At 41.5% G+C, this 24,046-nt stretch overlaps 1 protein-coding gene across 1 annotated transcript in view; it reads left to right on the forward strand.

Moving 5' to 3' along the window:
• Positions 1–24,046, forward strand: part of col7a1l (collagen type VII alpha 1-like) — a 94,645-nt gene that overhangs the window by 30,791 nt on the left and 39,808 nt on the right. The window contains exons 15-44 of the mRNA XM_050036872.1: positions 608–721; positions 1,880–2,029; positions 2,574–2,711; positions 4,188–4,334; positions 4,700–4,819; positions 5,287–5,433; positions 8,424–8,687; positions 8,807–8,946; positions 9,364–9,487; positions 9,937–10,080; positions 10,253–10,440; positions 11,278–11,358; positions 12,261–12,278; positions 12,368–12,394; positions 12,573–12,638; positions 13,723–13,803; positions 13,900–13,926; positions 15,768–15,812; positions 15,925–15,999; positions 16,084–16,179; positions 16,304–16,330; positions 16,540–16,593; positions 16,763–16,834; positions 16,941–17,000; positions 18,636–18,671; positions 18,756–18,800; positions 18,956–18,991; positions 19,210–19,254; positions 21,771–21,842; positions 21,928–21,960. Of these exons, the coding sequence (XP_049892829.1) occupies positions 608–721; positions 1,880–2,029; positions 2,574–2,711; positions 4,188–4,334; positions 4,700–4,819; positions 5,287–5,433; positions 8,424–8,687; positions 8,807–8,946; positions 9,364–9,487; positions 9,937–10,080; positions 10,253–10,440; positions 11,278–11,358; positions 12,261–12,278; positions 12,368–12,394; positions 12,573–12,638; positions 13,723–13,803; positions 13,900–13,926; positions 15,768–15,812; positions 15,925–15,999; positions 16,084–16,179; positions 16,304–16,330; positions 16,540–16,593; positions 16,763–16,834; positions 16,941–17,000; positions 18,636–18,671; positions 18,756–18,800; positions 18,956–18,991; positions 19,210–19,254; positions 21,771–21,842; positions 21,928–21,960 (2,672 nt within the window). The remainder of the gene's footprint in view (positions 1–607; positions 722–1,879; positions 2,030–2,573; positions 2,712–4,187; positions 4,335–4,699; positions 4,820–5,286; positions 5,434–8,423; positions 8,688–8,806; positions 8,947–9,363; positions 9,488–9,936; positions 10,081–10,252; positions 10,441–11,277; positions 11,359–12,260; positions 12,279–12,367; positions 12,395–12,572; positions 12,639–13,722; positions 13,804–13,899; positions 13,927–15,767; positions 15,813–15,924; positions 16,000–16,083; positions 16,180–16,303; positions 16,331–16,539; positions 16,594–16,762; positions 16,835–16,940; positions 17,001–18,635; positions 18,672–18,755; positions 18,801–18,955; positions 18,992–19,209; positions 19,255–21,770; positions 21,843–21,927; positions 21,961–24,046) is intronic.

The raw sequence follows: 24,046 nt of genomic DNA on the forward strand, positions 1-24,046 counted from the left end.
TTTCAAGTATTCCCTACTATATGTGGACAAGGCCTAAATTGGAATCTATGTGTTCAAAGTACCTGGAGATCACAGAATGTTAAAAGTAACGTAACCCCAGGCTGAAGAATGGTGTTGCACTGCTCTCTCTGGTTGAAAGCTTCAGTGAGTGTTGTATGTGGCCAGAAGTTGTACCTATAACCCCTCAGCTGTGATGTCACCATGTGTAAACACACCCTGAAGTACACTACGTCAATGCAGCATACTGAGAACTTGAATTATAGAAGGTTAGCAAATACAAGATTTCAAGCTGCTTTTAAGTTCCTCTTAAAGAAGCCCAGTCAAAATGACTTAAAAAATATATTCAAGACCAACAAAGACACCGCCACAGAAGAAACTATTGTGAACGCTAGTGGCTGATTCTGTCAAGCACCTCTCAGGCCAGTGTGTGAGTGTAAAGCAAAACACTGCTAAATGACAGGAATTCGGTGTAAGAAAGTTTGGAAAGAAATCAATCATTGACATTTGTCATGGGTCTTTCTGGTTCATATTATCAAGGACATCATGTCATTAACAGTGTATTCACAAAAACTAATAACTAAGTTTAATACTTGCTACTCTGTTTCAGCTCCGTTGGGCTATGTGTCCAACTTCAAGGTGTCGTCCTACACCAGTACGTCCATAGATGTGGAGTGGAGTCCCATTGTTGGAGCGACTGAGTACAAACTTTCTTGGACCACAGGTGATACCCCAGTTTTTCTCTGCTCCAGCACAATACTGAGACTGTTTATGTGTTTTTAAAGGTCAATCAAACAAACTCTTTGTTTGTGTTCTTGTCAGATGACCTGCCGGCTCCTTTAAAGCCTTTATATTAAAGCTATGGTCTACATTTAGAAAGACGATGAGAAAGATTTGAAAAAAGCATTCCCCCCCACACACACGCCCCTCCCTCTGTGCTCCATGATCCCTCCCCTCCGAGCTCGTGTCCCCCTCCCCTCGGAGCCTCCTAACGAAACACGCTGATGTGACAATGTGTAAACATGATAGCAGTTTTAGCTTACAATGCTAAAAATTAGGCTAACGTCTCCGTCGAACAAGTTAACAAGTGTTGACAGTATTGCAGACAAAAAATGTTTCGACGGCGTCTAACCACACAAAAAACTAAGGCAGATTTCACAGTCATAAGCCAGCATTGGCATACAGTTATCTATGTCACAACATCCACAATAAAAGCGAAATATTACCTTTTCAACAAAAACTCCGCTGTATCAGCATCACTTTTCAGGCCCAGATCTTGCCGGAGCTTTCTCCATCGGTCAAAGGATGACACAATGTTTACTCTGCTTTGAGCCCTCAATTTGTCGCATTTCCTCTTCGTTTCGGCCTTTGCCGGTGGGGCAAACAGAGGCCGCTTGCTGCTGTTGCTCTCTTTATTTTCCATATCGAAACTCGTGTAGCTGAATCGCTCAGGGCCTTACAAACCGCTTGTACTTTCAAATGCGGAGGGGGGTTGGGACGAGGCAGGACGAGGAGCAGAGGAGTGTCAAAATGGAGCGAGGGGATTGAACGGAGGGTAAGAGAGAGAGAGAGTGCAAATTTGAGCAAGGAGTAACTCCTATGCGGACTGGATGGCTGTGAATGGTCAATTTCTTTGCAGGCCTGCAGCCGCCAGAGAGAATGGATTTTTTTGGTTCCTTTTGCTCTTCACATTGTGTAGCTAGCACTATTGGGCCATAACCACCATCTAAATGATGTTAATAATAATGATCTAAACGTAGACCATAGCTTTAAATTTGTGTCTGAAAATGTAAATAGAAGTTGTGGGAGTGACAAAAATATCCCACACGGTTTGTTGCAATGTGTTATGTGTATCTGTGTGTATCTACCGGCATGCTTACAGGTGACAGCAGCCCTCAGTCCCGTTACCTGGATCGCAGTGTTCTCTTCAGTCGTATCGAAGACCTGAACCCACAGTCCACATACACAATCACCATCTGCGCGGTGTACGGCAACTCAGAGGGACCAGAAATCTCCTTATCTCAGCTCACAGGTACAGGAAGTGAGGTCTCACAGTTTGTTTTAATTCATCATGATTCATCTTTAGATCTAAATAGCTCTGTGCAGCTGTGCACCCCATTGTAATTAAATGGGTAGGGACAGCGAAGTTCCTCACCCTGCGTCACACGGCACCTTCCTGGTGTCTTTGCTTGACTGACAAGTCATGTACTTTGGTCTTCCCATTTTAACCACAGTTCCTCTCGTTGTCACTTGTAGTATGTGTCACCGAGTCCAAGTCAGCGGGGCCGCTATCATTTTATCACTGTCACTGTCAAAGTTAGTGTGTTACTCCAGGCTCCAGTTGCTAAGTTTATTACACTGACAAATGATAGGGTGTGTGGATAAAGCCACACCAGCTCATTCAGCTCAGACGGCTTTGATTGCCCTAAATTTAATGATGTTTTTATCACAGTTTTTATGCATCATGATTGGAATTGATTAGAGTGTTGGAAAAAAAAATTTGATTTTTGTTATTCTTTCAAGAACTCAGTTAGGTATAAAACGACCTGACATGGTTATATTGTATTGGTTTTCAGCTGCTGTCTCAGACTCTCAGCCAATCCAGGCAGTGAGGGAGGTGAAGGTCGTGGACATTGGAGTCAACTCCTTCACCCTGTCCTGGAGGAAAACACCAGGAGCATCTGGGTACAAAATCTCCTGGATCCCCTTCCTGGGTAAGGGACCACATATACACTCAACCACGTGTGCTTACACCCTGATACTCACATGCTATACATGCATGAATGTGGACACATGCATGCACCTATGTTAAAACAGATTGATGTACACTTACAGAACAGTTAACTGCTAGATGTATAGTTCCCACACCTGGTCCTGACTAGGGCTGCAACTAACGATTATTTTCATTGTCGACTAATCTGTTGATTATTTCTTCGATTAGTCGACTAATCATTTTATCAAAAAATGTGTTAAAATATTGAAAAATGGCGGTCTGTCTCTCCCAAACCCCAAGATTATGTCATCTAATGTCTTGTTTCGTACTCACGCCAAAGGGTTTTAGTTCACTGTCATGGGAGAGTGTGTAAAGCTGCCAATATTTGAACGTAAGAAGCTGCAGTAAGAGTATTTTGGGGTACTTTTATAGTACTTTTCTATGAAAATGACTCAAACCAATTAGTCGACTACTAAAATAGTCACCGATTATTTTAATAGTCGATTAGTCGACTAAGCCCTAGTCCTGGCTGGTCGAGTTTAAAGTTATACCATGCAGGAATCATTGGTTGCTGTACTGTACTGTATTGAAAGTGAAAGTGAAAGCCAACCCCAGATTCACTCTCCTTTGGAACAAGCTTTGTCCATTTGGTATTTTGCATTGCTGCGTTTGTGCTTTTTTGGCACTTTGTCCACAATTTTCAAAGCTTCCGCTTGGATGCGTGCTGCTTACTGTCTGGCACCTGTCCCGACCTCACCTGCATGTGTGCCCAGAAATCTCCCAAACACAGCAAAATAAGAAGAAAATAAGAAAGTACAGGCAGAGGACAGAGTCTCTGCAGATAAATACACCACCACACCACTCACATACGTGATGATTGAGAGTTTACTGTTGTATGAGTCTATACATTGTTGGAATACTTCACTCACAAAATGATCCTTTGTATATCACTTACTCACCTCGCATTACACTGAAATCATTTACAAAAGTTGTTTTCCTCGCATTCCTCAACATTCTTCATTTTCCACTGAGGCATGCGAGAAAAACAAAGTCTTCTTCACAAATTCATCATAGCACAGGGTGAGTAATTTTTATACAAATGATATTTTTTGTGGGTGTATTCCATCAAAGCCAAAACTGAATAAATGGACACCCACAACTGTTTAATTCAGTCCCTCCTGAAGTGTTTCTCAGCAGTGACTTCACTTAGCGGCACTTAAACAGATCCGTCTCTGGCTAATTACATAACATTCAGTTTTATTGAGAGAGACATCAAACATTTCTCGGATATTTGCGTCATTTTTCAATCACAGCAACTTGTTACTATACCATTGTGCATAATTGCCAGTGAAAAATATCAGTGTCTGGACTCTTGTGGCTCATTGCAATAGAGTTTCAACTATAAATAGGTACACAACAGTATTGTTTTACACTGTCATTATCTCTACATATTGGATGTTGTTATTCCCTGCTCTAGGGGGTGATGAGAAGTCTGACGTGGTGTCTGCCGCTTCCACCACTTTCACCATCCACAAGCTGCGGGAGAGCTCGGCTTACAAGATCCAGGTGTCCAACATGGTGGGCAACCGGGAGGGAAGCCCAGTCCTGCTCACTGCACGCACCTGTGAGTCCCGCCTGCCCAAAACAGTGAGGAACAGTGTGACATGTGCTCTCAGTCAGTCTCAGGGAGATGATACAAGACTCCACAGTTTTTACTCTGATAAAGTAACCTTAGGCATTAAAAAGATAATCATCAAAAAGTATGTGTCATTATCAAATTTGGTGTTTGCTATTTTTATTTATTGGGATACACAGAGCAGCAGACTCAATTTTCTGCGTCCCAACAATCCCTGGCCTCGTTTTACCTCACATAAAAATGGTCCCAATAAGTTCAACACACTGTATGACTGAGAACATCCATCAAACGTGGCTTATGACTTGTTTCTTGCTTTTGTTTATTTTATTATGCATGTGTTTTTTCTGTTCCAGTGGATCTTCCCAAAGTGAATGACTTTGCTGCTCTGAACACGACAGACAGCAGCACTGTTCTGAACTGGACACGTGTGGCTGGTGTTTCTGGATACCTTCTCTCCTGGAGACACATCTCAGGTCAGACCCTTAATTCAGCTTCACGTTAACATTCATGCAGTTTTCAGTCAAACAGTGAAGTGAACCCAAAGATGATTATTCCCATATACATTTTATTGCATTGCACATTGAGCCCTGTTATAAGCGCTCTAGCATTGGTTTGGAAATCAGTCTAATCGACTGAACAAACTCCAAGTACAGTATGACTCTACTTTGTTCATTTTTATAGGTGTTCAGGATTCCTCAGGGTTTGAGGTGGATATGTAGCATGACACAAGTTATTGCATTGTGTATTGAGTCTCGGCATAAGCACTCCTTTGTTAAAGAGGGAAATATTAAGGAAAACACTCTCAAAACAAATGATTATGTTTGCAGAGTTTTACAAGCATACTTTTTCTATGACAGGAAGTGGTTGTGACGTTAATAACAATCAGATATAAGTGAGTTACTAGTTGCTACAATGTCATCTTCTTTGTGTGTCTTTTCAGTGTTGGAGACTAAAACAGAGACCCTGGGCCCTGGTTTCAGCTCCTATAAGATCAGCGATTTGCTCTATGGAAGAACCTATATTTTTACCATCAGACCCTTGTATGGAGAAGTGGAGGGCCCTATAAGCACTGTCTATCAGAGAATATGTAAGACATTGCTTAAATGGTTTGATTAGCTCGCTGACACATCCACAAATCTTTATCTGGCATGCTACAATATGCTTTTTGATTGCATATGATACACACAAATCTCTATTTTTACACTCATATTGTTTGCTCATAATGAGTCTATCCTAGTTTATTACATAGAGTTTGTTGTTTTAAATGCGTCTCTCTGCTCTGTTCTCACTGCTGGGTAAATCCACAATGAACACATAGTCAGCACTCTCTTGGTTTAAACTTAAAAGCATGTTGTTCTATGATTTTAACCTCCGGGTACACCTGTTGCATACCTGTCACAACCAATGGGTAAAACTAATAATCGTTTGCGAATGTATGAGCCTGTAATGGTGTGTTTACACTACAAGTAACACAGCAACAGGCTACAATTCATTTAAAATGGAAGCCTGTGACATGAAGCTAAATACCAACTTGTGATTATGCTCAGATGAGGTTCTTTGTTGCAAGCCGCAGACACACACAAGCCCGTGACGATGTGACTGTGTTAATGAACACTTGAGCAGCACTCCAGTGGCAACTCTGGGATAATGGAGCTGGTCATGCTGTTGCTTTGTCACTCATGGTGTCAGGGTTTTCCCTTGGTTTTTTCGAGACCAAGGTGGCAAAGGCCTGTGGTGGGGGGCATCTTGACAGCTGTACTTTAAGAAGACAAGACCCCTCTGTTAAATATGAAAGGAGGCCCCCACATGCTTGACCTTTACACTGCTGACTTGTATAATCAGAACAGACATGTCCTGTGATTTTCAGCCTTCTATGATTATGTTTACCCTTTACAGCAGGTACATCCTGACAGCTGAGAATATTACTGTCAGGCATTGTCCCCCCTCTATTAAATATGAAAGGAGGCTGAAAATCACAGGACATGTCTGTTCTGATGATTCAAGTCAGCGGTCCTGAAATGTGTGTTTCTCTTCTATAATACACATTCTACATCTCGGAGGCGACGTCTTTCCACATGCGGGCTTCCTTCGCCTTTCAAACGGCGCACAGCTCCGTGGGAAACAGTAGGAGGGACACATCCTGAGGGTGAACCGGGATCTGACACAATACTGGAGGGAAAAGCAGGCCCGTGGCGTTGTGCGCCGGATGAAAAAACAAGCACGTCGCACCGAATGCGTGCCACTACGGCGTCACTTTGGGTTGTGAACGCGCATGCCGCGTGTCTACATTGAAAGTAATGGGTTTGTGCGCGCAAAAGACACTACAACTGAACGTCCCCCATGCACACACATACGCTTTATCCAAGGCAGTGGCTAAAATCACCCAGGCGGCCCGCCTTTGTCTTACGTAGATAGGCAGGGAAAACCCTAGGTGTGAACACATTACAAGGATCGGCCAATGTTGGAAGGAGAACACACGGAGATTGGAGCAATATTCACCCAGTGTGTGTTTTATTTAACGTTGTGAATACAAAAAAAAATAGTGTAGGTTCCTCCTTCAGACAAGCCAACATATTTAATAATCTCTACAAACTGTAATGGCGGCAAGAGGGGCGGCAAGAGCATTGCCAGTTCAAATGGGGGGTTCAAACCCTAGGGTTGGGGAGCCCATCTGTGCAGAGTTTGCATGTTCTCCAAGTGTCAGCGTGGGTTTTCTCTGGGTACTCCAGCTTCCTCCCACAGTCCAAAGACATGCAGGTTAATTGGTGACTCTAAATTGTCCGTAGGTGTGAATGTGAGTGTGAATGGTTGTCTGTCTCTATGTGTCAGCCCTGTGATAGTCTGATGACCTGTCCAGGGTGTACCCTGCCTCTCGCCCAGTGTCAGCTGGGATAGGCTCCAGCCCCCCCGCGACCCCTAACAGGATAAGCGGTTACAGAAAATGAATGAATGATTATAAACTGTAGGTGACAGGACAAGATTTTGATGATTAGCTGAAAGGACCATATCGTCGTCAGATGATAAGCAAAGAATGCAATCAAGAAACAGTTCTATGTAAAAACAACAAAAACAGTTTCTAAACATTATAGGAATTGCCTTAACATACATATATAAACAATACATAAAAGACCATTCCCTGAGGACCCCCCTTCTACTCTTCTTCTCAAACTGGCACAGTCCAAGGACTTTTCTCCTTTTTCTATTTTGTGCCTGTGACCTGAAAATCGATCTCGGCACGCCCTCTTGACGGATGTCACGGATGTTCCTAAAATGCATTTCGAGTGCTCTGAGTGAGGATGCACAGGTGTATCCTTTGCAGAAGGAACTCTTTTTGGCAGCCTTGACATAGAAAAGGGGTTTCACCATCACGTCATATTTAAGTGATGTCACTTTAAAATGACGACTCCAAAGCACGGATGCCTCATTTTGTTAACTGCCTGTTGCTTTGACTCCTCTCTCCTCGTGTCTCCACCTCTCCCCCTCCGCTTGCATCTCAAGTGGGAGGAAGTAAGACACAAGGAGAGCAGGTGAGGAAAGGAATCAAGGATGTACAAACTGTGAAATGGGAAAAGTCTTTGGTTGTCTCTGCTGTAAAGCTCATTAGATGCTCTCATTTCCTGTTAGGCAGTTACACTAAATATCATCAGTTAGGTTAGGGTTATCTGTTATTGCCTTGTCACTCTGAACTGCGGGAGCACCACTAACTCTGAAACACATGCAGTGATGTATTAACCTGCATTTAAAAAGAGCGGCAGCTAAGTAAATCTCTTGTCCCTCTGAGACATTTTTTGGCAGAAATGTTTCAACTCATGATGCCACAGGGACTTCTGTGTAGTTGACTGCTTTTGATTAGAAAACGCCACAAATGTTTTCCAACAACAGCTCAGTTTAACCCCACAGAGAGCAGTGCACCTGCAGTCCTCCACCCTGTGTGATTTAGCATGGAGTCACTCCTCAAAACCCATTTTTCCCTCTACTGTATCCCAATTGTTTCCGCAGTAACTATGATGTTTCCCTCCAGAGACCTTTAGAGTTTGATTTTGGTTTTTTAATCAGCTATGTCTTTGTGCCTCTCAGTGGGACCGGATCGTCCGCTGGTAACAGTCCAGCCTGTGCCAGCCACAGTCGCTCCTCGTATCACGACTGCCTCCCTCAGCGATACCACCATCACTCACACAGGCATCAGGACCACAAGGCACCCCATCGCTGTGCCACCGACTAAACCCATAATCACCAAAAAGCCTCCGGGCCAGCCGATTGTCACTGAAGCCAAAGCAGCAGAAGTCACCCCCCTTCGATTAACCACACTCAGTGCACAGACAACAGCTCCACCAAGACCAGGTATGCTTTATTAATAAATAATAAGTTTTATGATCTACAATGGGAATATTCTACAACTCAACTAAGAAATAACTGGTTATATGATGATGTGATGAATGTGTGTTCTTGTGTGTTGTCAGTGTGTGGTAAGGCCAAAGCAGACATAGTGTTCTTAGTGGACGAGTCCTCCAGCATCGGCGCTAACAACTTCATCAAGATGAAAGACTTCATATTCCGAGTGGCAACTTACTTTCCTGTCGTTGGTCCTCTGGGCACACAGGTTGGTCTCCCAGTAAAAACTTTCTTGTTTGTTATTCTGGTCACGATGTGGCTCTTCGGCTTTAAGTTTAGTGTTCGCAGGACAATTATAAACTTGACTGGATCTTAAATGATAATAGCTGCTGGAAGTTAGCAAACTACTCCAGTGAGTCTCCTGTGCAAGCCGGTATCATTAGCAGAAGCATAATGTGCGATTCTTTCACAAAGCTGGCACATTCACACTCAGACATTGGCAGAATGGATAAACAAGGCACAGTGCCACATGGCTGGCAGCAAAGAGTGGCAGCCAAGGAGGAGGCACCTGCATGTAGACATGCAAAACATATTTTTTATCAATATGTATGTGTGAAGAGTATTGATTAGGATGCAATGTAGAGTTACAGCTCAAAGTCACATGATGATTTTTGTTTTCTCTCAGATAGCCGTGGTTCATTACAGCGATGAGCCTCGTATTGAATTCCATCTAAGTGACTTTAAAGACAGGAGCTCTGTGCTCAGGGCGCTCAGAGCGCTACGCTATGGAGGGGGCAACACCAAAACAGGTCAGTGACACTGCCACCCGTCATCAGACGACAGATCGTTCCTATAACACTACTTAGGTCCTGCTGTTGATGTCACAGCCTCTAACAGCTGTCACGCTGCTGGACATAAGATATGCTATTCTTGTTCCTGCAACCATACAGATGTATTAATACTGACTGCTGACGTAGCTAGTAACACGACAGAGATTTATACTGAAGATTTCAGCAGTTTAAAGAGGGGATTAAGTTTTGGTCGGACTTGTTTAACCATGGGAATTCACAACACCTTAAATCTGTAAAGGTTTAGAATGTTTTTTGGCTGGGGATTGAATTTTACTACTAAGTTATGACCCAAAATATTTATTGTATTCATGTTTTAAAATGTCTCTTATCAAATTACCAGCATTTATCAGAGTAAAACGCTTGCAGAAGTGTCATCATTTGCTCCTAAAACTTTTTTGTACCCTCAGGAAAAGGCATCAGCTACGTTCTGCAGGAGCTGTTCCAGGAGTCTCTGGGGATGAGGCAGGATGTGGCGCATGTTCTGGTTCTGATTACAGATGGCAGGGCCCAGGATAACGTGGAGCCGCCCTCTAGGATTGCACGTGCTCTGGGTCAGTCAAAGTTATTGTAAACCCTCCAAAATGGAGCTGCTAATGAGTTTTACTGTAGCAAAAAATAGTCAGCGTGCAAGTAGCAGAGCAATATCATGTATTTTCTTTAATGAATATGTGATTTACAAGACTTTTTTTTGGATTATCATGTTTTGAATCTGTTTCTTTCCAGGTGTCAGTGTCCTGGCAGTCGGAGTTTCTAATGCAGACATGGAGGAGCTGAATAAGATTGCAGCACCCACCAGCTACAAAAACATCTTCTACTCACCAACCTTTGATGACTTCCCTTCCATAGAGAGAGAATTTATCAATATCATCTGTAGTGAGGAGCTCCTCTCCGAGTTCAAACTGAATGATGAGGCAAGACACAAACTAAGGAGTGGCAGATAAACAACACTAACCGAGTTCCGTGGTGGTGGTTTTATTGATGCTAACATTACATCAGCAGACTCTTTGCTCCTAAGAGTGGCACTATTCTTAACTTGCTGCTTTCACCCTGCATTATAGTAATGAAGGATTGACTTTCGAAGCTCTGTCATGTCATCTTTGTGTTTTCTTTGTGTTGCCCTTTTGGTGCCAGGCAAATAATGTTACATAGACTAGCCCCTGACAAAGAACCTGATATGGAGAGGAGAGAAAAGAGAACTGGCAGCTTGTGAATTATGCCAGTGCACAAGAAAAGTCCTGGTACCCCAAAATGTAAAGTGCCAGCACTGTGTACTTGTGTTGCAGCCTGCCTCAAGAACTGATATAAACTAGCCAGATTTAATAGGGACAGGAATATTAGAGAGACCATAGCGACAAAGCAGCACCTCTAAGTATGGTCAAAGCTATGGTGGAAAATCCTAAAAAGCATCCAAGTAAAGTTTCTGTAGTGCATGCTTTAGAAACTTGCCCTTATTTGCACGGGAACACTTGAAGAGAGCGCTCCTGGGGGCAGGAGAGATGTGGCGAGCTCTCCTGCAGGCAGAGGCAGACATCAACAGTGTTTGTGTAATTACTATCACTGCCAGAGGGGGGAGACAAAAGTTCCACACTGCAGGCTTAATCACTTTTTTAATTGAATCACAAAGACGCTGTAGGAAGGAACACTCCTGCGGCCCTGACTTCATTTTGACGTCAGAGTGGTGGAGCAGTTGTCTATTATGTGTTTGACCAGTCGGTAATGAATTCCTTTATCCTCCTTTCCATTTTCAGTCTGCTCAGTTGGACACCCCGACTGAAGACCCAGGGGAGCTGCTCAAGCCTCAGGGTCCCTGCTCCTCCCAGTGTGCGAAGGTCGGTACTTCAGACACAAAGTCCTCCTTCTCTTCCCTCTTATTCACTTTCATCATCACTGTTGTCATTAGCATTTCAGTCATATTGAAACCAATGTGAGAGAGGCTGGAAATCACAAGACAAGACAGTTTTATATCAATCAAACAGGGATTCAACAGCAGCACCATGTGTCTTTTATTAATTTGCATCCTGGTTTAAAGGGACAGTTCAGCCCAAAATCAAAAATTTTCTCTTTAAAGTTAATAAAACGACATCCAATTTATAATTAAATTTCAACAACTCACTTAAAGCTAACAAATAATACAACATCTCAAAAAAGATAAATTGCTGCTGAATTCATTTTCTAGATCAAAGTACATCTCTCCAATTTCCCACCGTGCTGTTTTATAACGCCAGTCTACTCGAGCATTACCGCAGGGAGGGGGACTGCTGTCTGACGGCTCTGTAGCACCCACTAGTTGTGGTTAGCTGCATAACAGTTAAGCAACCTTGTACACTAATTGGTTTAACTGACTAGTATTACTATTATTAGTACTATTATTTCTGGTGCTCACTAGCAAGGGGACAGACTTTTAATTGTTAAGCGGAATAATCGTGCATATCCCTAGTTAATAACATGGCTTGTCATATTGCTCTGTGCTTGCTCGGGTATTGGTATTGCTCGAATAAAAACTCAACAGCAGTGCCACTTTCCAAAAATCACCTGTTCACACAATCCAGACTGATAAATAACATGTAAGATAAGAGGAAAAACATGTATTTTTGATTTTGGGGTGAACTGTCCCTTTAAATTTCACTGACAGGTGCTGACGTTTATGTGAACTTCTCACATTAACAATGGTTTGATTTGGTTTTGTCTTTATTAATCAGCTATTAATCATATTTTTTCTTTGTTTATGCAGGGCCAGAAAGGGGAAAAGGTGAGTTAACTAACATGTGTTACATTGATTCAGAAATGTATGCAAAAGCAGTGTTTTTATTGTCTGTATTCTTGCTCTCTGTCTTTCAGGGAGATGGTTTTGGTGGCGGAGGTCTGGTATGTTTTTATCAAGTTTGGTACTGTCTTTTAAGTGATAATACTTTGTTGCCGCTATGACATTTCTTAACATTATCCACTGCATTAATGTGCCTTCATTGCTATGAATTCAACTTTAATATCTTTATTAGTAATTTAACTTTTAGAATAACTAGTAGTCTTTGTTTTGTTTATTTAGAGATTTCGGCAAAGCCCTGGACAGTTTGATCCTTTCACGTCTTCCAAAGGAGAGAAGGGAGAAAGGGTAAGAATCAACACAATACACTTTACGCTATTGTCATTATTGCCACTATCACTGATGACTGTTTATTTATCAAGATGACCTTACCCTGAATCTGTGACAGGTTTTATTATATATTCAGCATGGACAGCGCTATGCCATACGGGCACAGATATAAAACAGCTGTTTATTTTTGGTCTACCTCCAAAGCAAAACATGGTCACAATGTTGGGTATTGCACACCACAGCTAATACAGCTTAATTTAGTTTCTACTGTAACGGGGCCACTGATGAGCAGCAGCTGTTATTACAAACCAAGAGAGGCTTGGCCACTACAACAACATTAGTAACAGTCACTGACAAAAAGTTAAAGTACATCACACAAAAATTAATGAAAATAAAATAAAATGCGGAGCGGCAGTGAGCCAGTTTCTTAAATTAGTCCAATCATTTTCAACCAGTCTATTGAGAGCTGGAGTTTTAAACCGCTGTATTTCAATGTCATTGCTTTTTAATTTATTTTTGTTTAAATCCTAGTAACATTCATTGTTCATCACACATGTGCCATGTGTGCTGCAATATTTTTTCATTTCCATTTTCTTATTACAGATTTTTAATATTATAACTTCAGTGAAAATTTTACTAAAAATGAATGTCAGTTCTTTGTAATTTGCTAAATTACTTCACCACTTATTGATGCTGTATTACATTTTTTAATATATATGTAAACAGTATAAATAAACAATAAACATCAGAATCACCATATTAGAAACCCTGGTAAATATGCAGGTAATAAATTGACAGCAAACACATGCTTGTCGTCATAGTAACAGGGTTCTCAATAAGCTGTGTTGTTGAGTTTTCAGGTGGAAGAACATCTTCATAAATATGTGAAATAAGATGGTGACCTACAGTCTGTTTACTATTATTGATTCATTCAGTCAATCATAGTAAATGTTAACACAACTGCTCGGTCCCCAGTGTATCAAATTATGGTTGTCATTACTATATCTAATAACCTCGCTGTGACTGTATGGGCGAGTGTGGCCTTGCTGTGTGTGTACATTATTCTATTTTCCAGCACAGACCATAATGTTTTAATATACAGGGGCCTCCTGCAACAGATGGTGTACCTGGGCTGCCAGGACGACCAGGGAGAACTGGACCACCAGGTTCTCCCGGCCAGCGGGTAACTAAATTCAGAAAAAATAAAACCTCACAATGACCATTAAAGTTCATTTGATTTAGGTCTGACTCTGAAAAACTATGTTTGTTCTTTTTTCAGGGCCCTCAAGGCATATCAGGTGATATGGTAAGACCCACATGACAAATAAATAATGAAACTAAACTAAAATACAGTAAAAATACAGGCGCACACATAGGACGGGGTACGGCACACGTTCCTCCCAATAAAATTAGTTTACATCCTTTATCTTAGCCTTACATTTCCAAAGCCTTTTTTTAACGTCACCATTTTCATCAAATTCCAAAAACATCTCCCAAGTGTCAACAACATGAGAAGCTTTATTCCTCACAATATGGGTAAGTTTTTCAAGAGACATCCTTCCAGTAGAGCACAATTGAGCGCCTCACCTGTAGCAAACATAGGTCAACCGTCCCTTTCCCTCTCCTGGGCAGGGTTAAACTGTTTGGAAACATGCCCAGCAAGCACAGCCTGGGACCTGAAGGTATTTGGGATGAGGTCATCCAAGAACAAAAAGCACCATTGACCTCCAAAAGCAGTGGTCATGAATCTTAGGATCGAATTTATTTACTTAAACCGATGTGATGTATGTACTCATTACCCAGTCATATTGTATTAAATGGAAAGTTCTGATTTCTGAGGCACAGAGAAACAAGGTTTAGGCAAAAAATCCAAGAGAAAAAAAGCAAGAAGCAACAAGTAGGCTGTAGTTAGTAGGCTACCGCAAGGTAGACTGAGTGATCTGGTGGAGACTGGACGGCAGAGCCAGGGTGTTTGTACTGCTGGGGTGAATTAGTGGATGACTTTTGGGTGAGCAGGCAGATTGGCATCATACAGACACACTTGGGGAGATTCTCAAAGTCAAGGAAGGATCCTCTTAACGGCTGAATTTCAAGGATGTTACGTCATCGACCCTCGCCAAAGGACTGTTCCAATGTCAAGGATCCTTCCAGATTTCACAAGGACTGAGTCTTTTTTTTTTTTTTTTCTTAAGATTATTTTTTGGTCTTTTTGCCTTTAATGGACAGGATAGTGTGAAATGGGGAGAGAGAGAGAGTGGGGGGACGACATGCAGCAAAGGGTCGCAAGCAGGAGTCGATCTCGCGACCGCTGTGGCGAGGCATCACCTCTATACATGGGGCACTGACACTATCCACTAAGCTACCGACGCCCCAGGACTGAGTCCTTCTTTCAGAGAAATTCCAAGGATGCATGTGTGTATCCTCAGCGGGTATAAAATCCCCACAATGCTTTGCACACGATTTGCTGGAAGTCCTCAGTGGAATTCGGACATTGGAACAGGCCTTTCGGCAGAGTTCGATGACGTAGCCTCCTTGAAATTTGACCGTTTGAGGATCCTTCCTTGACTTTGAGAAGCACCCAGAGAAGGACAAACAAAGAACCACAAGAAACAATAGGGAGGGGGTAAAAACAGCCTACACATTAGGAATGAAGCAAAGGCACAGACTATGACAGTAATAGCTTCAGTTCCCTATCAGAAATTGCCGTCTGACAGAAACGTAAATAAGTAAAAATACTCTCAATATAACATATACAGTACTTAACTGATACTGAATGTTTTAGGTGGGACTTTGTTTTAGGTCGCTTAGATACGTTTTATTGCTGACCCTATTCACAGCAGTGCAATGCTTAGCTTCTGTGTCAGACTCCAGCCTGCTTCTCCAAACTGGGTCGCTGGGTCGTGCCGACCGCCATCTACTGTAGATAAAACTTACTTTGGATAAGTTCCTCATAAAACCTCACTTCAAGAAATCTGAACTCTTTAAGCTCAATCGAGAATTGACGGTCTCAAGTTTGCGCCTTTGCACGTATTGTACTCTAACCATTAAACTTTTTAATATTCTACACATCTATCAGAATTTGAGCTGTCTAAAATTTTTTGCAAGAATGTAGATAATAATTACTCTTCGTGTTTTTCCCCATGGCAGGGTCCACCTGGAGCCCCTGGTCAAAAGGGACAGAGAGGAGAGAGGGTAAGTCTAATGCCATTTAATTAGATATTTTTGGGTATTTGAGTGCTACGACAATGAGGCGGATGAACATGCGCTTTTTTTTTTTCTTTGTGTGTGTGTATTTCCACTTTAGGGAGAGCCTGGATATGTTATAGGTGGCACAGATGCAAATTTCGTTCCTGGGCGAAAAGGAGAGCCAGGATCTTCAGTGAGTCCTCAAAAAAAAATTTTTGGGAGTTTTTCCAACAATGAACTTCAGAGCAAATCAAATAATGTATCCTGCATGTTACAGGGTCCCCAGGGGCCTCCTGGTGTACCAGGGGTCAATGGATCTCCAGGCCTACCTGGCCAGCCAGGACCACCAGGGTCACCAGGAATATCTGTCAAGGTAACATGGATTAAATGATGACTTTTGTACCGTCTCTTGACATTATATCATCATATAATGTCAGACCAACCTACAGTATTCAGTATGAATTGTCAGAGTTGTTTTTATTGTTTGCACTTTGTAGGGAGATCCTGGGGAGATTGGAGCCAAAGTAAGTACAAAGGCTGTTTTCCATCTCTTCCTTTAGCTTTTTAAAAGGGTGCACGGAAACATTTAATTTGCAGCATAGATATCATGCATCATAGATTGTGTCTACTTGCATATTGAGTCTATTTTAATGCCTCAGAATCAGATGTTATCAGTTATGAAATATTCATTGTTCCATTATTATCTGATAATACTTCTATTATTTTTTGAAAGGGTTTACGTGGGAAGCCGGGTGTGAAAGGAGACAAAGGAGAGTCGGGAAAAGACGTGAGCTCATTGTTGATAACATTATTGGAAGCGGCAAAAGACATTGCGTTACAGTTAAAGGATAATTCAGAGTCGCCCCCTTAAACTGTTTTTCTCTCCTCTTTCTTTACTGCTGTCCCTCACACACACAAACTTTGATATACATGCACATATATGCAACCTGCTGTAGGGTACTGCAGGTTTGCCTGGTCCGATTGGCATTGATGGGGTGCCAGGATTACCAGGTCAGAGAGGAGAGAAGGTAAAACTGTTATTAATGAAAACAAATTACATATTTAAGTCAATGTACTAAAAAGACATGAATATAAGACTGAGTAACTGGCCTGAAAAATATTGCTTTTTTGCAGGGGGAAGAAGGAATTGGTATACAAGGTATTCAAGGTCCTCGTGGAGAGCCTGGAGAGAAGGTACATTGCTAGACCTTAAAGAAATACTTCACCCACAAATTGATCATGTGGCTATGTAACAAGTAAAATCTCATTCCATTGTAGAGCTGTGCACAACGTATTTATTCACTCAGCCCTTCTGTCTCTGTTTATTATGACACTACTACAGGACCAGAGCTCTGTGCCTGGGACAAAGTCACATACACACACAGTGACAGGGCTAACTGTTAGCATCACACAGCTAGTTGCCCAGTGGTAATTAACAGGTGTAACAACAGAGCCGAGCCAATTCAGTGTCACTGTGAGATTAACCACTCGGTGTTGGATCTTAACCTGTGCTTCAGGGCTTCAGCCTAATTGGCAAAAGATAACGAGTAGGGATGAGATCATGCAGTCGTGTGTTAGCTCATGCTAACCGGGCAGAGAGGGCAGAAGGAGAACAGCTCAGGGGACTGTCTTTCACCACTACATCGAACGGCAGCTACAGCTAATTGTTAGTAGGGCTGCAACTAACGATTATTTTCATTGTCGACTAATCTGTCGATTATTTCTAATCTAATCATTTTACTGAAAAATGTGTTAAAATGTTGAAAAATGTCTGTTTCTCCCAAACCCCCAAATTATGTCATCTAATGTCTTGTTTCGTACTCACGCCAAAGGGTTTTAGTTCACCGTCATGGGAGAGTGTGTAAAGCTGCCAATATTTGAACGCAAGAAGCTGCAATAAGAGTATTTTGGGGTACTTTTATAGTACTTTTCTATGAAAAATGACTCAAACCGATTAGTTGACTACTAAAATAGTCACCGATTATTTTGATAGTCGATTAGTCATCAATTAGTCGACTAATTGTTGCAGCCCTAATTGTTAGCAATCAGCTGTTACTGGCACCCACCTGCCTACCATCAAAAATAGATTCTAATTCTGTGGGAAACAATGAAGGCTCATAATAATGCGCTCCAAATCTGTGACAGCATTACAACTATTTTTGCAATTTTCACTCACCCCTGCAATTTTATTGCAGGGGTTATTGTAATAAATATTGAAACATGCACTGCAGTGTTTTTAGAAAAGCTGCCGTGAAATCAGGCATTTCAGGCTGCAACATTACTGAAAACAGCCTGTAAAATCCTGGAGGAACTGAGCAAGGTTTTAATGAGAGTGCATGTGTTTGGGAAGTACAGAGCATCCACATAGTGAATAAGGTTATCCTCATCGTCTTTCTCTTGGCTGCTTGCCATCTACCTGCTGCTGTGTGATGGTAATAGGGGGACTAATAGAATTTCAAATTAAAGAGTAACGTAAAGATGATGATGATGATGATATGGATCGATGTTTTCACTTTGCATTGATGATATTGATCGTTGAATCAATGAACAATCCAGATCGTTGGATCATTACACCCCCAGTAGTTGATATATAAATGATCCTTTTGTGGGTTAAGTGTTCCTTTAAAAAAAGAAAAATCAACTACAAATAGAAGAATAGTTTTGGATTTCGTGTCCACATTGTCACATAATCGTTTCTATCGACTAATATAATGGAAACAACAGGCTTGTTGTCTCATGGTGTAGATTGTTAAAGTGGAACCGGTTCGCTCTGGATGTATTAATATGAAATCATGTTTTTGTTTAAGTGATTGAATTATTGTTTTGCAGGGAAATATTGGCTTAACAGGACCAGTTGGCCTCAAGGTAACACAAAAAAATAGGAAGTCTGTTTTAGTTATAATGACGTACATCTGTTTGTAAAATAATATTTGTCATTAATCTTTGAAGGGTGATCGTGGAGAGCAGGGCATCCAAGGAATCATCGGACCTCGGGTGTGCACATCCTCATTAATGAGTTCCTGAATATTTTACCCTCAAATTCATATTAATTATTAACAGCTTTGTCCAATGAAATGAAACCAGTCCTGTTTAATTCAGGGTTCATGTTGTGTGAGAGTCAATGATAAAAGATTTAATTTCACCTGTAGGGCAAGAAGGGATTCAAAGGGGAGCAAGGGGAAAAGGTGAGTTCATCCCACACACATTCACTCTCTCTTCATTAGGCTGAAAATATTCGTTGTTTAATTGATATGAGTAAGTATTAAGGAATCAGTTTAATTCATCTAATAGTTTTTTAATTACCCATGGCGTCACACCGGAATGAGAATGTGTGTACATGAGTGTGTGCATGCATGTGTGTGTCGTTATCAGAGTTAAATAAAATGCATTTTTGTCTTTTAAGGGAGAACGAGGAGAGATGGGACCAGTAGGACCACAAGGACCCACCGTGAGTGAGGATTACATTTCATAGATTGTACCTTAACTTGACAATACACATCTAAACACATTTTAGCTTCTGTAGGTGAAGTGCTGAGACAAAATATTCCTTAAAGGAGCAATGCGTAGGATTTAGTGGTATCTTGCAGTGAGGATTGCAGATTCCAACCAGCTGAAGTTTCTCCCATGTGCCAAGCATGAAGCCCTGGTTAGGATTCCTTCAGTGTTCATTGTTAATGAGGCTTTAACTGGGAGCCAAAGTATCCACAGAGGTCTCTTCCTTTCCTCTTTCTTGTGACAGACAGGACACTAGCCCAGCACCTGCTAATGGGTGCTCACCTTTTTTCTCTGATTACGTAGATCCTCTCTTCCTCTCCAAAACAAACTAATCTGGTGATTTAAAAACTGGTAGAAACACTGAATGGTGCAGTTTTACATCGAATAAAATGTTTTCCAACACTGCTCATCAAGAAGGGGCTGCTAACTATGGTAGCTGATGTAAAAACAAGAAACAGTAATGGCCCTCTCTGGAGCCAAAGTTTGGTTTGTCCTGTCTGGGCTACTGTAGAAACACAGCACACTCCATAGACGAAGACCTGCTCCCTATGTAGATATAAACGGCTCATTGTAAGGTAACAAAAACACAACAATTCTTACCTCCAGATGATTATACATGAAAGAAAACATACTTGTTTTATTAATTTCCTTTTCTGCCAGCATCTCCTCTAACTGCTACACACTGGACCTTAAAGATGACTTAGAAATATATATTTGTATTCAATTACACAGTGCAATATTCACAGCAGGTATCAAACTTAAAGCATAAATATGACAGGAACAAAGCATGGAATCCAATCACAATCTTCCCCATTCCACTCACCCCAAATAACAGTCCTGTCCTATAACTATCATCATAGGACAGTCCTCCATCTCCTGAATAGTACAAAAAAATGGCAGATGAGCTGAAAGTCAGGCTCAGTATTAAAAGAGAAGGGAGAGATGTCTCTGTAAAAGGCAGGTTCAGAATGATGGGGTACTTCATCAGAGTATACGCTGGCAGAAAGCACCAAGAACAAGAAACACAAAATCCTTAGTGTAACTGACAGGTCTGGAAGTATTTCAGAAAGGGGCCTCAAACCCTTTGGGCATGGGTGGGAGAGGCAGCATCCCCCCATCTGATTAGAACTGCCTGTCTGGCCAGCAGAGAGGCAAAAGACAGTGTATGGCGTTGGATCGCAGTCGGGTGTACACCATCATCTCCGGTGGTGCCAAAGAGGGCGACTAGGGGGTTGGGATGCAGGTCAAAGTTAAGGATTGAGGATAAGGTTAGGAAAACATCCTTCCAGTGTTTTTCCAGGCTTGGACACATCCAACACATATAAATAAAAGAAACCTCACCTCTTAAACATTTGTCACAGCTAGGATTCACATGTGGGCAAATATGTGAAAGTCTGACTTTAGACCAATGGGCTCTGAGAGAGGTGATGAACCAGCCTTAAGATAGTCCTATACACTGTCTGACAATGAAGTGTTTGAATGTTGCTCCCAGGCATATTTGATTTTGTCAAGAGGGGCGTGTCTGATCTCTGCTAACCTGTCATAGATGGTGGATTCCAAATGTTTGTGTGACAGGTTTAAGCAGAGGGTATCATCAGCGGTGTTTGTACCAGGTGTTTCACAGGAGCTTGGTATCTGAGAGTGAAGACAATGTCTGACTTGCAAATACCCTAAGAAAAAAAAAAGGATATTTGGTCGGTTGAACTGTTTTCTGAGGGTTTAAATAAAATAAATGAATGAATATATTTGCATACTGCCCCCACCCTGGAACATGTCATAATGTCCCTCTAAACCAACATAATCATAATTGCCTCTACTGATTAACCTGAGAATATGAAAATCCACTTTTTAATTCATTTTTGATTACAAAGACAGCCTGAGGCAGAAGTAATATATTTATTCAGGACCAAGTGGGACCTAATGGGTGGGAATGCCAGCGATACACGATATTTAATAACTGTTTCCTAACATCTCCAGACAGACATTTAGATGGTGATAAATGAACAAATGAGGAAGCCATTTTGTTCCGGGATGTCAGGATTAGGCCCTATCAGAGATGGTTATGATTACATATGATCATGCGCCAAATTGTCAAACCTCAGTGGGTGTCTTTATCAAAAGGGCCATTTTGTCCTGCATCAATGGTTTTTAATTTGACGCGGTGCAGTCCTTTGGAAGTGACTATCGCAAAAAAAAAAAAAACCCATCATGAGAGCTACCTTCCTGTCTTTTGTAATACAGTTTCCATTTTTTAATCCAAAAAGTTTAGCTTTGAAAATAACAGCGAATAAAGTGCTGGTTGGCAGCAGATAGCGGAGAGTGATGATTAATGTTTATAGGGTATTTTAAAGTTTATGACAGCTGAAAGTGAAGAAGAGATTTGAGAGATATGATTAGTCGGTTGGCACGAAAACCAACAATCATTATGGAAATGACAATACAGATTTCATTTGCTTGGATTTTTTACAGGGACTGACGGGTCCTTTAGGGTTGAAAGGAGATGAGGGTCCAAGAGGTGCTCCTGGAGATCCTGCCAAGGGTGTAAGAAAACTATTTCAACTAATTTAAACTTTAGAAAAAGAAGCACTTAATACTCACACTCAGTTTTCTTTTCCCACTGCAAAAGGTAATCGGCCCAACAGGAAAAAAGGGTGCCAGGGTGAGTAACCAAAGTCAACTTTTTAATCTTTTTTCTATCCAGGAAAATGTTGTTCTGTCAAAGCATGCACCACTGTGGTTCCCTTAAAGCCTAGACAAACCAAACTGACATCAAAGAACCAGTAGTGACGAAGGTCAACTGTTGCGTTGCCTCATGTCACCTGTGTCTCAGCCAAAAAGTTACATTTGTATGCACCACTAAGACTTCAGCCAATGGCCAACTAGCCAACGTTCTGCTCCACTGTGAGAGGAAATCGTCTGATAGTCTGTATTTTCCATTAAAAAACGGAAACCTGGAGACTGACAGGATGGATTCAAGACGCTACTTAGCTAGTAAGCACATTAACATCACAGTCCAGTGTTGAAAGAACAAAGCATATTAACTGTGTGCTAGTGAACAGTAACACAAACAATTATGAAGTATTTACGCGAAAGAGCTCATTGTCTAAGAAATATAATCTTACCTAATATAACAAATTTGTCTTGATCTTGCCCTATTTGCCTAAGTCGTTCGTTTATTTTCATCACTTCGGTTTCTCGACTTGTGCATTGAACTGATCTGCCAATCAGAGCGACTTCATTCAGCGACGGGCTCCCATGCCGATTCAACATTCTGAATTTACCTAAAACCAGCCGACAGGGGCCAACTAGTTCCAGCAATGGGTGACACACTACAAAAGCTAGGGCGACGGACACTCAACGGCAACCCAACATTGACTGATGGCCAACCGTCCGCTTCATGTGTCAGGGCCCTTAAGTTTTAAACCTCTGAGCCGTGTAGCACACCCCTTGCAATTTTTATGTTATACACAATCCTTAGCTGCAACGAAAAGAGAAGCAACTTAAATCCTCTGAGCATTTGGTTTCAAGTCTCTCTTTGTCACATACATTTATCCAGGACTAAATTAAAAGCAACAATTTAAATTAAAGTGTAGGAAACACATTTTTTGACACAAACGCAGCTTATCAGTCAGAACTGTTGTGTGTGATTTGATCAGATTGGGTCGACAGTGGCCTGGTAACAAAAAAACACCACCTGCAACTATCATCACATTGTCATTCAGATGTTGCTTAACTGATTAACTGATTGGTGCATGGAAATATGTGACATCAGGCTTTTTCGGCTGAGAAAAACACAGAAATCCCTCAAATGAAACTTACCAAACCCTCAAAATTTGTCCACAATTACACGTTACGTCTTCTTGCGCACAAAACTTTGTCCCTGATTCTTGCAGATTTTGTGCATTCTGGCCATTTAAAATGATAAATTCAAAACATACACCTATAGATTTACTGTCAGTTCCAGTTGGCTATGAACTGTAGATATTGAGTTTTTTTCTGTTTTGGATCCACTTACTGAGGTTTCACTCAACCAGTGAGATTACTCATGACTCCAGAGATGCCACGCTTGAAGAAATATTTGTAAAACTTCATCATTAAAAAGTATGCAGTGGTTGGGGCGTCGGTGGCTTAGTGGTAGAGCAGGTGCCCCATGTACAAGGCTGTTGCCGCAGCGGCCCGGGTTCGACTCCAGCCTGTGGCCCTTTGCTGCATGTCACTCCCTCTCTCCTTCCCCCCTTCACACTTGACTGTCCTATCAAATAAAGGTTAAAAAAATGCCCCAAAAAATATCTTAAAAAAAAAAAAAAAGTATGCAGTGGTCTCCCTCTGTTGGCCACTGAGCTGCTCGACCACAGATTCTGGGTTTGAGAAATTAGTTGAGGGGGAAGAAAGTGTTAGGCGTACCCAATTAGTCCATAGATTTAAACCAGTGACACAATAGTCACGACTTCACTTGTATGTCTCAGTTGTTTGGCTTTATTTATCTTAACTGGCTTGAAATAAGCCAGCCAGCCAGAAGGAAGTGATTCTCTTAATGTTTTATTCTGTGGAGACATTGTTAATTAAATGGTCGGGGTATTTCCTGCACACTCAGACTCAGTCCTCTGGGTCTGCTTATCAAACACAATTAAGATTTTCTCTCATTAGCTTTTGAAGTGGGACTGAATGCTCCACCGAATGGGACCTCTTTAATCTAAGTCCACAGGGTGCCATTTAAAGTGAAGAGTTTTGTTTTGAAACTGGTG

This window comes from Epinephelus moara, chromosome 23 (genome assembly GCF_006386435.1).
Source record: "Epinephelus moara isolate mb chromosome 23, YSFRI_EMoa_1.0, whole genome shotgun sequence".
Lineage (NCBI taxonomy): Eukaryota > Metazoa > Chordata > Actinopteri > Perciformes > Serranidae > Epinephelus > Epinephelus moara.